The 16540-nt window shown below is 49.3% G+C and overlaps 1 protein-coding gene across 2 annotated transcripts in view; it reads right to left on the bottom strand.

The window, feature by feature from the left end:
- pard3ba (par-3 family cell polarity regulator beta a) overlaps nucleotides 1-16540 on the bottom strand; it is a 112148-nt gene that overhangs the window by 50942 nt on the left and 44666 nt on the right. The window contains exons 11-15 of one of the 2 annotated variants that reach the window (XM_035535116.1): nucleotides 11661-11846; nucleotides 9195-9368; nucleotides 4649-4748; nucleotides 2805-2925; nucleotides 1868-1986 (exon numbers count right to left, since the gene is read on the bottom strand). In XM_035535116.1, the coding sequence (XP_035391009.1) occupies nucleotides 1868-1986; nucleotides 2805-2925; nucleotides 4649-4748; nucleotides 9195-9368; nucleotides 11661-11846 (700 nt within the window). The remainder of the gene's footprint in view (nucleotides 1-1867; nucleotides 1987-2804; nucleotides 2926-4648; nucleotides 4749-9194; nucleotides 9369-11660; nucleotides 11847-16540) is intronic. The other variant, XM_035535117.1, reaches the window with a different exon arrangement.

Below are 16540 nucleotides of genomic sequence, written 5' to 3'. Positions count from 1 at the left end.
AAAGATTATCCATTAAAAGCCATCACGGGTTCTTTAAATGGCCTGATTACTAGTCCATTAGCCTGGCAGCTGCTTCTACGCCAGCAGACGCGCGTAGAAGCGAAAGCGAATGCTGCATGTCGCTACTGACGTCCATGTCACACGTGCGCGGTCCCACACGGCGGCATCGTCGCCTGACCTGCTATCTGACGCCAGCTCCGCCGCGTCTCCCAGAACCGAGCCGGGTTGGCCCCAGAACAAGCGACGTCAACACACAAACGCACATGGATTAAAAATTGTTACTGTTTCACAAACATCTGGATCATAAACATGGATCTGGACCAGATCTTGTGATGTAGTGTACTTTTTAGATTCAAGTTAAAAGTACAACTTGCAGGTTAACTTAATCCTGGAAATTAGGAATTTATAGCTGTTCCAAATTAAGTGCCAAGAATTAAGAGATTAAGCAAGAGACTGCAAGATTTAGGAATTAATCCAGTGATACAGAGATTATTGGACATGTGAATAAAATATAGTGGTGTCTGTGAATATGTCTTCATCTAGAAACCAAACATGTCTAATCTGTTGTAGCACATCATGAGACTTAGCATTCTGCTCATTAGCATAACTGAGAAAGTTACTGGTTAAACCAAGAACACCTCTATTAGTAGAAAAGCTAAAGGCAAGCATCCACCCCATAACCTCCATCTTATTCAGGGTGTTTCTTTCAGCCTAGGCTCAGCCAATCAGCATGGGTCTTTTATCGGACAGAGGAGTCTATCAGGGACTAAATATACAGAAAGTTTACATAAATTTATATAAATTCACAGTGTAGTCTATTAGAAATTCACTGCAGAGTAAGTTAATACAAGCCACGTTTTGCCAAGATCAATCTAGTTATTAGTCAAAAAGCATATCTGAACATTGTCCAGATTTTGCTTACATGCTGAAAACTGTGTGGTTTCATTAGCAACGATCAAAATATGAGACTGGCATTTTGCAATTTCAGCTTTTTTTGGTCCCATTCACAAACACGAAAGTCGTCGGCGAAGCAGAGTGACTCAGTCAAAAACAAACAAAGGTTCAGGGGCAGAGCTGCGAGCTCCCGGGTATCCAATGTGTGCAGGGTCATGGGGTCAAATCGTCTTTCTCTGCACAGGCGGTGGCGAGGGGGTTCTCCATTCATTTCTCTCCGAGTCACATCATTTTGAGACAACGTTCAATTCTGAGCTGATTGAGAGCTTTACAGGACGGAAGGACAGACCGCCACAGGGCAGACAAAGCCGAACGCGAGACGGCGGTTGAGGGAAAAGGAAAGAAGGGGAAAAAAAACTTCAGAAAAGAACAAATAAAGGAGGAAATCCATCTGTTGGTAAAACATGTGAGAAATATGAAGATGTAAAGAACAAAAGACAAAGGGAGAAACAGCAGGATATAAAAGATGAAGGGACGAAGCAGACACGAACGCTGAGGATGAGGGGGTGCAGGGACGCCATGGAAGAAAACCGCAACGAAGTGACAGTCCGTTCAGGGTGGACAGCACACGGCCTCCTGTGAGGAGAGCCGATGGCCAGTCCTATGTTAGTGCCGCCCAGTCAGGACATGCTAGTTAGTGGTCAGGACAAACTAGTGGCGCAGAGTCAGGACACCCTATTAATGGTCAGGGCATGCTACTGGCGCACAGTCAGGACATGCTAGTTAGTGGTCAGGACACGCTAGTGGCGCACAGTCAGGACGTGCAAGTTAGTGGTCAGGACACGCTAGCTAAAGGTACACAGTCTATAAATGATGACATAACGGCAGGTGTTGACATCTAGCCAAATTCAATGGCAAGTGTGTTTTTTTTGTGTGTGCATGCATGCGTTTGTATGAGTGCGCGTGCCATTACCCAGGTCCAGGCTCCTGGAGACCATCGCTGCAGGGGGCTTTAGTGGTGCATAGGCCTGCTGAGGCTGATGGTGCTGATGGGTAGGATCGCTCTGTGCAGAGACCGGCTCCCAATCCCCCCTACAGAGACCAACACGACAGCGCAGTGGGTCTTAGTGCCAGTGTCTCAGCAATGCTTTCACCTTTCGCGTCATACTGCTGTTTGCATGAAACTAAGCCAGCCCACTCTACTATAAATCCCCACTCCTTCACCCAAGCCTCACCCTACTATAAAATCCCACCCTATCATAAAACCCCACCCTATAACAAAACTCCACCCCATAACAAAACCACACCCTCAACAAAACTCCACCCCATAACAAAACCACACTCTCAAAAAAAACTCCACCCTACAACAAAGCCCCAACCTATTCTAAAAGTCCATCAGTGATTCATTCCTGATGAACTCCGAGACAGAGCCGGTGCAGTGGGATTTGGGATTTCAGCGTCGCATCACTCAGCCAAGTCTGGTCCAGTTGGCTCGGATGGTCCAGATGGCAGTTCAGACGTGAACTTTATAAACACACTCCCACATGCAGACACATGAACACACACCCTCCCACACGCAGACACACAAACACACACATACACCCCCACACAGCTCTCAGACATGTGTGCACTGGCATCTTTCAGTGTTAAAATGAACAGCTCTCAGACACATCGTGTGTCATCAGATCTCCCCCGAGCAGCGCTGCTCTGGTCTGATCTCGGCTCTATATCCAGAGTATAATCCAGAGCTACAGGATCATCTGCCCACAGGGCCACATGAAGCCCATTCTTAGACTAAACCGCAACACTAACAGATCAGTTCACCACATTAGGTTCTCCCTAGCTCTCGAATCGTGTTGGAAATGAACAAAGGTGTGGAGAATTATAGGGAAGTGAGACATGTGGCCGACCTGCGCTGAGGTTGATACTGCTGGGAGTTGACGTACGTTTCCATTGTGTCTGCAGGTGGAAAATCACCATCATCCTCTTCCTCATACACCCTGTGCCTCCCATTAGAATGAAAGGTGGGACCTGTTAAGACATCACCACACACACACACACACACACACACACACACATATGCACACGTCATATCCAAGATAAATAGCACAAAGCACTGTGAAAGCAGTACAAGGTTTACTTTGCATGTCTGACACGCACACATTCACCGACGAACGTGTATGCACACACACACGCACGCACGCACACACACGCACGCACACGCACATGCACGCACACACACACGCACACACACACGCGCACACACGCGCACACACATGCACACACACACGCACACATGCACACACACACAAAATGATCAGAGAGCTAAGCAGGGTCCTTCTTGGATTATCAATCAATATAGCACCTCTCAACATCACAAGGTTTATTGCTTAATAAAATAACCACACATGCGCGCACACAAACACATTCTCGCACATACACACTCAAACAATGAATTTCTTCTATAAAAGGGGCTAGGGGCTCACAGCCAAAGAAGTGATGAATGCTAAAGCAAAATTCTTTATTTCTCTGTTGTGTATATTGTTTTACACAAATACTTGCACAAATATATTTATAAAGGTTAACATCAAATGTCATTTTCAGGGTGTGTTTGTGTGAAAAATGTGTTTTTACAAGCTGACCTACGGAGAATGCAGTGTCATAATGCAGCATTTAGCAGACGCTGCCTTGTATGTCACTTTCTGTCTTTAGTTATTGCGCTTGGCACTGTGCAATTCCAGAACTGCAAAGTCTGCTTAAAGTATTTATCTGCATCTCAGTATAAACTACCGCTTTATGATCAAATACAAAGGATCACTGCCGCGGAATGCAACGCAAGACACTTCAAATCCACCCCCGCCACACCGCACAAAGCGCAGCGAGTTACTTTTGACGGACGAGGGACTGTAATGGGAAAAAACAATTCCTTTATCCCCCCCCTTGCCCCCTCCCAGCTTTTCGGGGAGAACGTAGGGAAGCGGCTTTGCGTTGCGGCGGGCGCTCTCTGGAGAGAGCCGAGCGACGGAGCCGGAGGAGCGGGGGAATTTAAAAAACGGTTCGTTATCCGCGAGCGGGCGGGCGCACAATTGCGCGTATGCAAATGCAGCCCACTTAGAATCCATTTCATCAGCCTAATGATTTCAAGGTCAGGTCTGGCTGCATAAAAGCGAAGCGAGGAGAAAAAAATAATAGGGGGAAAAAGAAGAAAAACTGTCACTGCGCCTCCCCACCAACGTTCCCCCATCACCTCCGCCCTCTCCACCCCTCCTTAGTGAGACGGGCTCACATCCAACTTGAATAAGTTTAAGTGCTTAATGTTTAGCAAAAGGAAGCATTATTTAGTCCAGTATATGCATATATTTTTTTTGGTGTTAAAAAAAAAAAAAAAAAAAAAAAAAAAAAAGATTAAACCTCAGAACAGACAACAAAAAAACAGATATTTTCTGAATTTTACATTTTCACATTTCTGTTGCACACTATGCAATATTTTCAGCCTGCAAAATGCTCATTTTTAAATCATAACCTCTGAAATGGTCTTTTCTACTAGAATGTGTCATTTTTTATTACTACAGCTCTTGCCATAACTACGTCTGTGTGAGGAATTGTTTAAGGCTGTTGTTTAAACTTCAATAAGAACAACCACAAAAGTTGCAACGAGGCAAAAAGTGCATGAACTTGACTTAAAACATCACATTCTGCCACCCAGTCTGAGAGAACCGTTTAGCCTGTGTGTTGGCAGAAGCTCTTCTCTTACCTGGGCCACGCTGATAGATGCTATTGGCCACCATTTGGGGACGCGAGACCTCATTGGTCTGGCTGCTGTTGGCGTGTTTGATGGGCGGGCTCTCTCTGTCCTGCAGTGGGGAAAGGTCACGGTGTTTACAGAAAAGTTAAAGTTGTGGCAATTAGAGAAGAGTTGCAGATATGGTAATTACAGAACAGTGATAGTTACAGTAATTCCAGAAGAGTGGCTGTTACATTGCTTAGGAATCAGTGAAGTCACGGCAAAGTAACCGACCCACAGCCGAGCTGAAACGACATGAATACCAAAGACTCGAGCCTTCTTTCTGCCAGCATGCTTCTGGACTTCCCAAACAAAGTGCGCGAGACTCAGGAGGGCGCAAGACAGCCGGACGCAGCACATACAGAGCGGTGTGGGACCGGCCAGGGGGAGAACGGAAATCAAACCGGAGCGGCGGCGTGAGCACCAGGGACCGGGAACTGCCTTCTGCTAGCACTCTTCTGGACTTCGCACACAAAGCACATGAGATGAGAAGAGACGAGACGAGATGAGATGAGGCCAGACGAGACGCCCTCCGCGGGACACAGGACAGCAGGACACAGCGGTGTCAAATCCTGCTGGCCACGAGCAAATGAGATCTCCCAAAAAGCAAGGTTTCACCCGTGGAAAAAAAAAAAAAAAAGTTTCAAAAGTTAGGGTAGATTCTTGCCCCAACAGATCCTCACATAAAGAGCCCTCTGTCACGTTCTTTCTGTGTTTATTTAATTCATGTTGTGGCCACCTCCATTTTAGATTAGACAGAAAAAGAAAGGGAAAAAAAACCCAAAAAACAAACTGTCCAATCGTGAAAGTCTGCCACTTCAAGGTTAATTGCGGAGACTAACTCCATGAGCGCGAGAGGGTCAAAATGCAGATGGCGGATTGTCAAGGCAGAGATCGGATCTGGATCCAGCGCGGCGCGGAACCCCCAGCACCCTGTGGGGCAACGCTGGCCAAGTCACAGGCGCGGCGCGATAAAGACGAGGCACGATGAAGAGGAGCGAAGCCCCGCAAAGGCCGGGGGAACGTGCAGCTGCCAGATCTGGTACAGGGCACCCAGCAGGAGAGCCCGCCGCCGTCTGTCATACTGCACACACATACACACACACACACGCACACACTGTCATGCGCGCACACACTCTCACGTGCGCTCTCATGCGCATGCACACACACACCCACGCGCGCACACAGACTCACACGTGCACACTCACATTTGTACACACACACACACACACACGCTCTATTGTGCACAAAAGCCCGCATACAGAGACAGCTGAATGAGCATAAAAGGTATTAGGATATCACCATATCAAAGACCTCGAAATATTCTGTTCAGCAAGGCAGTGAGAGAGAAGGAGATGAGGAGGAGAGAGGGAGACAGAGAGGAGCGATAGAGGAGCATTCTCAGGTGGCGGGATGTCATTAGAGGAGATGAAGGCTCTTTACATATGTCGCGCCTTTCAAATCTCTCCCTCTCCGACGTGCGCGCGGGTGTGTAGATCCGCACAGGCTGGAACAAAAGCTTTTCCCCTCGTTTTACTGAGAGAGAGAGCGAGACAGACGGCGAGGGGAGTGTGGTGGAGTCGCACTTCTCAGATCAGCTGGCTGCTGCTTCTCAGACGTGTCTCAGGCTTTGGCTCTGATCAGGAGCCTGACAGGGAGCGCGTGCAATGAAGGTACACACTCTCTCTCTCTCGCTCGTGCACACACACACACACACACACACACGGTTGATGGTTGGCCCCATCTAAAGGTGACGAGTGTAAAAGGTTTTCCTCATGCGTCCATTTCACTGGCAGTGAGATGTCCCTCACCGCCCGAGGTGTTCACTCTCGGGTGCCCCATTTTGATTTGATGTCCCAGTGCTGAAGGGAATCCCCGATGTGCCCCACCAAAGGTCATCCCCGAAGGCGGCGTGGTTCCAAGTCTTAATCAGGACGCAGTAGTGCTGGGCTGGGGGGGGGCCCAAGGAGCCGACGAGGGGGTGATATTACAAGGGCCCAAATGATAGCTCCAAGCTTCTGCCCTCTCTCCCTTTACAGACTGCGGAGCGGGGTGAGCAGGGGTTCAAACCCCTCCAGCCACCCCCAAGCATCTTTTCGACAACCCCCCCCCCCCCCAAAAAAAAGCCGCCTTTTATCTGCGGAGCCCGTGGTGTAATCTAATTAACTAGCTAAGCAAGAAGGGGACTGGTGTGGAGAGGGACTTAGTCGTGAGACCGAGAGTGTGGTCAAAGAGCAAAGGCAGGCAGGAAGGAGGTGCAAGAGGAGACACCATGGATACAGAACAAAGGAGGAGGTGCACAGGTCACTTTGCTTTGTTAGCCTGTCTAGTGGCAGGACGTAACGAACCAAGGATGTTCCAATATTGAGAAACATCTGGACATCATAATGATCACTGTTACGGGGTAGATGTGTTCAAATTGCCCTTGGCAAACAGAGAATGGAGTGGAATTTCAATTGGGGGGGTGGGTAGACGAGTCTCCCAAGCGCAGTTTATAAAACACGTTTAGCGTTGTCTCCCACGCCATTTCCTTATCGTGCAGCTCTGTCTCAGGTGATTAATGACATATTGATTAGACCGCCGTCATGTGATTAATAGGGACCACATCACAGCCAGCGCATCACCATTTATTGAGCGGCCGTTGGAGTCTGCACCAATCGACGTCGGTCTCGGGGCAGAGGGGGCAGGCCATAGGATAACATCCCCCGGCGCGCTGCTGATGTGAGCCAAAGTCGTCATCTTGAACCCACTGCGGCGTCAATAAACAACTGCTCTTCATTTTCATTGAACAGAGATGGATTTTCTTGGACTCACCCTCAAGTGCAAAGCGCATTCTTGGTTTAAAGTTGACTGCAATACAAAAAGTTTTAAAAAATGATTTCAGCACATGCAAGCCAGAACTGTGCAGGGCATTAGGAAGGATCAAAGCACAAAAACCGGCGGGTTGATGATCCAAAGCGCGAATGACACGCAACTTCTAATTAATATCTGCCAAAGCATCTTTAAATAAAGTTTTGCTATACAATAAGTATTTTTGTTTCAATCTGACCCCAGACCTTGGTGGTATTTTAAAGCCTAAAAGCCACCTGGAATGTGGCAGATGAGCTTAGATGCTTTGAGGATACGGTTTTAAGCACAGGGAATCAAACAAGAAACAGCACCGACTTGTGGATCGAGTCCCGGGGGTTTCACGGCACACTTTACGGGGATTTCCGTGGATACAGACACATAGCTAAAGTTTAAACTATTTGCTATCAAAGACCCTGATGGACTAGTTTAGCTGCCTGCAACAAAAAGATCTGATCTCATGCAGATGTGGAAAACCTAGACTACGGAGGGGAACGCCATCTGGTGTTTGGAGATTGGCACTGTGAAGCAATCCCATTGGGAACTCCATGCCTGAGAGCACTGGAGGAACTCTGGATTTGATGAGCAGTTCTAGCTTGGCCAATCATGCGGAGGTCGTGGATCAAACACTGAGTGGGGTGGCTAGAGACAAATTAGCTATGTTCTAGTCTATTCTTCAAGGCTTCAGATCTAAAACTGCCATGGCGTGCCATCAACCATGCTCTTAATTCAAGAACCTCAGCAAGCCTACCCGATCTGGAGCACCTGTACCACCCCTTACCAGAGGGGAACAGCAAGAAAATAAAGCAAAACAGGAAATGGGTGTGCATCAAATCCCATGAGCATGTGTGTTAAGTCAGCAGGGAGAATTAGCAAAGGAAGGTTCTTTAAGGAGCCCAAAGAAAGCAATGTAGAGGGAGAGTATGCAACAAACACCACAACAACCAACACCATATTACCATGTAGCCCCATGTATAGAAATAGCCGAGAAAAATATGCAGGAAAATATCCCTGATGGAAGGAGTCAGGAGGAAACCATGCAGAGACCTCAGAACTTTTATTAGACAGGCAGAAATAGATACAGGGAGGGAAGTTAGTGCATCAAAGTATGCTGCAAAGGTGGAATAAACAAGCAATGAAAATAGACTTTACATAAACACATAAATAAATGAATAATGAGTGACTAAATAGACAAAAAAAGGAAACAAGCAAGGAAAATAGGAGCCTTTTTGGGTGTGCAACCATCACTAGCATCTGTTTGGGAATGGCCACAAGAACATGAGCTTCGCAAAGCACAAATGTGAAAATAACAACCACAGATTACATAAGAGACACATTTTTATATACACTTTACAAGGCAGTAACCTGCATTACAAGGACCTACACTGAAGGGGACCTACATTATAGGGACCTCAGGCTTCCACAGGTTTACACTGACCATTAACCCTGGAGAGCCCATCTTTCATGTTTGCTAACCCTGGCTGGAGGGCCAAACTTGCAGGGATTCAGAGACCACCTGCAAGCCCTTGGTGGCAGTAGTGGTGGGCGCAACCGACGAGCCCCCCAGGTCCAGGCTGGGTGGGGAGCAAGTGCCCAGGGCTGGAATATGGGCGTACCTGGGCAGGGGTACGCTCCATGGTTGGCAGGACCACCAGGGGTCTAGGCATACCTGGGAAGGGCTGTGCTCCATGGTGCGCAGGACCACCAGCTGGATGGTTCCTCGCAAGTTCCCCTCCATGGACATGGAGCGTCTCAGGGTCTCCATGGCGTCGTGGTTGGAGCGGCCGAGAAGGGACTCGCCGTTGACGGCCACCAGCTGGTCGTTGATGTGCAGCCGCCGATCCTGGGTGGAGAAAAAACAAGGAAGGAGGAAGAGATGGGATTAGATTAGGCAAACCAGAAAATTGTCCCAGTCAAAAAAAGCCGTGGTGTATTTCAGTACCTAACCCAAATCAGGCACAACCGATTCAACCGACTGAAACAATTCAATGGATCCGAATACTCTGAAGTCTCTGGAGGTGGTAACTGCAGTCTGAAGGAACACAGTTCACCAAAACAGAGACTGATGTTTATTCTCAAAACTACAGTAGGAAGAACTATAAGAAACTTGCGCATTACCCACAGTTAAATTAGCACGGGGTCCTATATCTCTGCTGGCACTGGGATAAAGCGAAAGAGCTAAGAAGTCATTAGAAATACAGTAAGACTATACAGTACTATACTTAGACTACACTGAGGTCCCACAACATTAAAGTATTTTAACGACTGGTGTCAAGCCTTTTGATATTTAAATTGTCCCACAATGATTCTGGCAGAATGAAGGCTTAATTATTCTTTGTCTCATAAAGACTCTCACTACCATAGATCAGGAAAAAAACGAAACGCTTTATGATGTATTCGATATATGGATGCTTATTCCCTCAGAATGAAAGCTGAAGTTGCATGTTGAATATTTATAACATGCCTGCCATATTGAGGAGAGCTTGCCCCTTATTAGTAGTCACCACACCATTATACATGAGCAAAGGTTTCATGTATTCACTTCACAACTTAGCTGGGGAGGCAGAGCTCAGTGTAGAAGAGGGTGGAGGCCCAAGAGGCTGCCGAGTCACCGAAGTCTTGTGCAGCTTCGAGGTCGAGGCCGTAGCCTGGGGAATGCTGGCGCTGACCGCCGTCATGCCGACCCTTGCGCAGACGCCCACGTACACGGCCTCGGCTGCTCCCGGAGCGAAAGGACGCGGCCGTCTCTAGGAGCGGTGTCTGCCTCGTGAAGCTTCCCCTCGGCACTTCAGCGTAATCGTCGCAGCTTTTAGAACTTTAATTAACATTAATGAGGCCCTTGCCGCATGTCTCCTCCACGTAAGTGTAAGGAGGAGATTTGTCTAGTATACGGAGGGGGGGGGGGGGGCTTATGGGGGGGGGCCTTCTCGACTATTCCAGTAAATTTCCAGCCTTTTTCTCCTGTCCTTCTCCTGTCCTCGGTTTCGTTCACAATCCTGTCTCTATGTCTCCCTTCCCTCCTCCTGCCCCTCAACCGCCACCCACATCCATCTTCTTTTTTTTTTTTTTGGTCTTCGTGTGAATGGCTCTACAGCCTAAGCCGGACGAAAGAGTGAGAGATAAGGCAGAGAGCAGAGAGTCCGGCTGAAGAGCTCCGCTGTTGAAAAGGCCGCCGCCCTCCCCTCCGCCAACCTCCACACCTCCCGCGCCCACTCCCTGGGCACCGAACTCCACTGGACGACTGATTGGGGGGCGGCAGCGCTACAGCTGCGCCCGCCAGTCCGCGCTAGATCGCCGGGCTGATAGCGGACGTCAGACCTGCCCCTTATCTGTGGTGTACCACAACACCTGCTGGGTTCTTTTGTGCTGTGGCAGAAGGAAGATGATTGGTGCTTCACAACCAAAAAAGGCATTCTTGCATTCAATTATTTTTTTTATTTTTTTTTTTTAAAGGGCTTAAAAAAAAAAAAGACTTTGCATCTTCCTAACTGAACAGAGTCAATTTCAGAGCCATGAGAAATGTCCCATGAGTCTGGGTTTCTGAAAATATTACACGGCGAATTAAGGAGTGCGGTGCATCGATTTGTGGGACTCCGCCCTCATCCAAGCCCCTCCCCTTAAACACTTGAACCAGCAAATAGAGGGCTTGTAGAAAAATGTGGTCCGGCTTCGGTGATTCCTGAGGACGGATCTGGGAATCACAGCGGTCTCGTGGCTGTGGTCCTGGTCTCTCTGACATGAGCCACTCAGCTCGCCAACTAATTATCACACCCTGTGTGGTGCCTTGGACCGAGGGGAGGAGCTAAACTGCAGTTCTCTGGCCATAATACAATAACCAATAATCCAAAAGGCAATTCATCCCTTTAAAATGTATTTATTTATCGGCTAAACAGATGAACTTGACTTGGGTCTCGCTATGCTCTCTCCGCAGGGCCACGCTAGCCGACCAGCAGTAACGCCACATGATGGAGAGAAATTAGCACTCTCCTCTGTGCGCAGCAGCGGATACCCATGGTGTCTGGCACAGGCGTGGCTCAGCCCTTCGGGGTCAGCGGCTGGCGAGTACTGGGGGTGTGGCTGGCTCCTGACCACGCCCATCGGAAAACTGAGCCAAGCCGTGAAGGCTGAGCCTCACCTTGAAGGCAGCCCCGCCGTGGATGATGGACTTGATGAAGATGCCCAGGTCTTCGCCCGTCTCCCGCGATTTGTTCCCCTTGAGGCTGACGCCGAGGCCGGCCGAGCCCGAGTCGTTCAGCGGCACCTCGAACATCAGATGCTCCCGGCCGTCCTCAGATGGTGAAGGGCCCGCTGAGTCTCCTTTCTGAGGGAGAGAAGCGCACACACGCAGGATTTACAAGGATGATTCGCAACGGTATTGGAGTTTCACTGTTTACAGACATACGGTGCCTCATAAAAACAAATCAGTCCTCTGACTGTTTTCCTGGGCTAAATCGGAGGAGGATTTTTCTGACTCCTCATTTGAATAATAACAGTGCATTATATGTAATGTACATTACATCAGAGCTTTTCAGTAACCCAAAGATGCTTGCAAAATATAATAGAGAATCACACACACACACAGAGAACAAGCAAAAATATAACAAGGGAAAAGAAGATGTTATGGGTGCAGGGCAAGAACAGAGATCAGAGAACAGACAGAGTAGACGAACAGAGGAGAGAGCCAGAGAAGTGAAAGGAAAGATTAGTCCTGGGGCAGGAGAGGAAAGAAATGGAGTTTTGAGGTTGATGTAAATGGATCCAGACAGTCTGACTTGGATGGGGAAGAGAATCAAAATCAGGGAGTAATTCTAGAGAAGGTCTGATCGCCGAAAGAGAAGAGGTTGGAAGAACAGACAGATGACAGGACTGCCGATGCGCTGGTGGGGGTGCAGGGGCGGAGGAGAGCAGAGAGATGCGAAGGATCGTGATTCTTAAGCGCCTTGTGCGTGAGGAGGATTTTGGAATGAATGTGGTATTTACCAGGCACCAACGGAGATTACGTAAGATGGTCGTGACGCGTTGACAGGAGCAGGCACTAGTTGAAACCCAGGAGTTCAGGACCGATTCAAGTTTGTTTCAAGTTTCGTGTAAAGCGGTGTTGTTGACCTTGCTGTTGTGCGCAACTGACGGACCAAGACCTGGCAACCTCTTAGAAGCGTGCCCGCATCAAATCCAGTGTCAGAGTCATGAAACATTTAAACGTCCACTCCAAAACCTCACCATGGTGATGTTATCATCCTCCCCCTACAGAGACGGCGCGTCTCTGTCGGCCCCGCTCCCATCTGACGGGAAACGGCCGCACGCTACGGTCAACTTTCCACGAATCGGCGACAACTTTCCACGGATCGGCGCTTGGCGCATCTGTCCGCGCAGGCGGGAGCGCGTCGCTGTTTCTGCGGCAAAGACTGGGGGGGGGGGGGGGGGGGGTAGCCGCTACTGCTTACGACAAGCGCGCACGATAAACATCCTCTGGGAAACACAGCGCCGGCGAGCCGGCAAACGGTGACCTTTCCCCCCCCCACCAAACCGCCCTTACGCGCTTTGAGAAGCCACCGAGCCATGTTAGCATCGCACAAAGGAGAAGAGGTGGAAGAAGAAGGAGAGAGCAGGTATGAAGAGGAAAAATGAGGACAAAGGACAGAAAATGGAAGCATCAGCGATGCCAAAAGAAAAGCCTGAAAGGGTGGGGAGAAGGACAGAGAGGCTGTGGGTAAAGGGGGATTAATGTACGAAGAGAGAGCAGGGGAGTGAGACAGACAGAGAGATGGAGGGGGGGAGCGAGTGAGCAGAAATCCTTGGGTGGGGTGGGGGGGGGGGGTTCGTTCCATTTGAACGTGGAATGAGAACAGGCTCATGAGAAAGTGCCATTTCCAAACATAATAACCTTTTTAAGAGCCTCATTTAGGCAGGAGGGGGACGGCTGGGCGTCTGAGACTAATAACTCATCCCTCTCCTCACCCCGCCCCACCATTTTTAAAGACCTCCTGCCTCTCCATTGGGTCTATAGACATTAGCGAAATAACCCACGTCCTGAAAGCGCAAAATTTTTGCTCTCCAAATGAAAGTGCAGTGAATGGCAGCAAGACGGTGGAATACGAGAGAAGAAAAAAAAAAAAAGCTCATTATTTAATAGGAAGTGGCAGAATTTCGAGGGCGTTTTGTGGCCTATAATAGCGCTGCGCTCGGTTGATGCGTTTTCTTCGGGCGATCTGTGGCCGGGGGATAAATAAAAAAGGATCAAAAAGACATGAAACCCCAAAATCCCGAGCACGCACCTGCGACGCCTCGCCCCCAAACAACCCTAGCTGCCCAAGAACGTGATCATTAGCACCAGGTCGCGCGCATCTCCACCCGAAACGCCCGCTTAGGGCGCAGAGACGCCTCCGCCCGCTCTAAAACTCACCCAACTGTTTTAAGCGTCTGCACCCCCACCCCATGCCTCCGTCAGCCAGCCGTCGGCGTCTAAGAGCAACCTCCCTTGCTCTTAGACTCTCTGACTGCTTTATTAGGTACGGTTTAGAGGTGTTTTATACGTGTTCGATTACAGTCTGTTGCCTGCGTTGGCAGACACAGATGGTCAGCTACCCCCTATCCCTGTTAATTACTGGTCAAGTACAAGTGTCAGTAGAACCGCTGAGCCATGAGCAGCTCTGCCACCTTGCTGCGGCGCACACACTCTCTGCTTGGGAAGGGGACCGGTAGCGGCCGTAAACTCTACGCCGCCGAGGTGCTCCTTCCTAATGCATTTCCTATTTAGCCGGTTCACCTTCTTCTTAAACGTTATTGCCCACCACTTTATTCTGACCGTTAAGGACGACGCATCGGTATAATGGCCGGAGACTCCCTCATCCTACACCCGGTGTTTACCTGCTCATTACTTACTGTCGGGTAGCTTTGTGCCCTTGTAGGGGGGCATTTACGGTTTGCACTGTCCTCTTGACTTAACCCGATGCGTCTTGTATGCTGCTGGGGAAAAACAGCTTCTCTGCTGTGTCAATGATCTTTCCCACTCCCCCTCTCTCTCTCCCTCCTAACTATCAATCTATCTATAAAGTGAGTGTTTCCTGCACGAGGCTGACACAACTCTATACAATATGCACAGGTATCATGTTGCTAACATAAGGACTAGAACTCGCGCAGGACAGCGGACCTGCACGCACAGGGTTAACCCCACCGGAACGAAACGGATCAGGTCTTCCCCCTCATCGCCTGGGCGACAAGCCCATCTCCTGGACACCCAGTTCTGACACGATAATAAACCGGCGCGCTCCGGAAACCCCTGTTTAGCGCAATACGTAGGAGCTGAGGATATAGAGTTTGGTTTCCATTAGCTTAATGGTTTGTGGCTCGGTATTGGCCGGTCAACATGGCTAAGTGGGCGGGGCTATAACTTCACTGAATTTGGATGAGAAATGAGTCGTACTTGTGCTCAGCTAGATATAACTAGTGCGTATGGGAAACAAAGAAAGACAAAGGTGCCAGAAAAGAAGGGAGAGAGGCAGAGGGACAGAAGAGTGTTTGAAAGAGAGGGAGAGGGAGGGAGAGAGAGAGAGAGAGAGAGAGAGAGAGAGAGAGAGGAGGGAAAGAAGCCTGTGTTGCCATCCATCTATCCCAGACCACCCCCCCCCCACCTGCAAGCTCCTGTTCCTCACACACACACACACACACACACACACACACACACACACACACTTTATGTGCAACATGGACCAGGAAAAGAAATACATGCTGTGAAAGAGACTGCGTCGGCGACAGAGACAGAGACATGCCACCACGTGACATCGTTTTGGCTGATGTCAGAGCAGCGGTTCCAAACGCCGCTCTTGGAAAACCTGCGTTGACCTGCTGCATTGGGAATCTGCTGAGGATTTGAATCAGGTGTGTGAGATCCAAGAAAAACCAGTCCTGGAACGGACTTCCAGCGTGTGGGATGGTCGTACGCGCAGGCGAGGCTCGCCGGCGGGTATGGGGTTGAAATATTAACAGCGCTGTGCTCTTTTTAGAGGCAGCTTTCAAATCTTCAAAAGGCATGACTGATGACGAGGATACAACCTTGGGTGTTACGAGCCTGAGGGCTGTCTTAAAATCGGCCTCCATCACCAGAAAACACATGAGTATTTTGGCTCAGTTCTGTGAAATCTATGAATAAACAAACGAATAAGCGCGTGCGTGCGCGCGCCCCACTGTGGGAGGGCCGGCACTTCCTGTGGGAGGAGCAAGGATACCACCTTCCTTCCTTCGTGAGCATGGCTGGTGGACACGCTGGGGTCTGAATGCAGGTGGACGGCAATAAATAAATAGAACCAAAAATAAATCATCTCCAAAAGGACAGTCACTTGGACAGACTTGATCGCATCTGGGCCAGAAAGCGGTTGGATCCTTTAGATCTTGGATGGATCTGACGCCCAATCTCCCAAATTCCAAAACAGTGATACGAAGACTTTGACGAAAGACTCATGAGCTCGGCTCAGACCGTTATATGACAATTATCCAAATATGCCAAGCTGAGCAAAGGTTTTCTTGCTCGAGCGTGACATGAGGTGATAGCAGGGAGGTTCTTAAGCAATTATTATTTGTGATTAAGGGTGATATGCAAGATCATGAAGCACACAGTACATGTTTGCAATGTAGCACGCATGGTGGCACTATTCAATAAGACTGGTAGACGCCACTGGGAAACCTCTGAGCATGTTACTGGTCTAACCCTGCGTGTATGTCCATGCATTTGTGTGCACGCGCGTGTGCGCACGTGGCCGTCTCGCAGGATATCCAGTTGCTAACATATCGACTGACAGAGTCTGCACACAAACAGAGCTCTAACTCTGTCAGCGCTCCTGGATTAACCACAATCCCGCACGCTCTGCTCTGCTCCGAGCCAAGCACGGCCTTCCACTTCCAGGATGGGAGTCTGGCGAGCTTCCTTCCCGCAAGGCGGCTGTTTTTTCAGGACATCCCGGGGGGGTGGACACACGCTCGGGAGACGAAGCCGGCGGGTAGCGCGGAACCACCGAGAAG

Source organism: Electrophorus electricus, chromosome 16 (genome assembly GCF_013358815.1).
Source record: "Electrophorus electricus isolate fEleEle1 chromosome 16, fEleEle1.pri, whole genome shotgun sequence".
NCBI classification, from domain to species: Eukaryota; Metazoa; Chordata; class Actinopteri; order Gymnotiformes; family Gymnotidae; genus Electrophorus; species Electrophorus electricus.
This window is presented reverse-complemented; position numbering and strand designations above follow the sequence as displayed.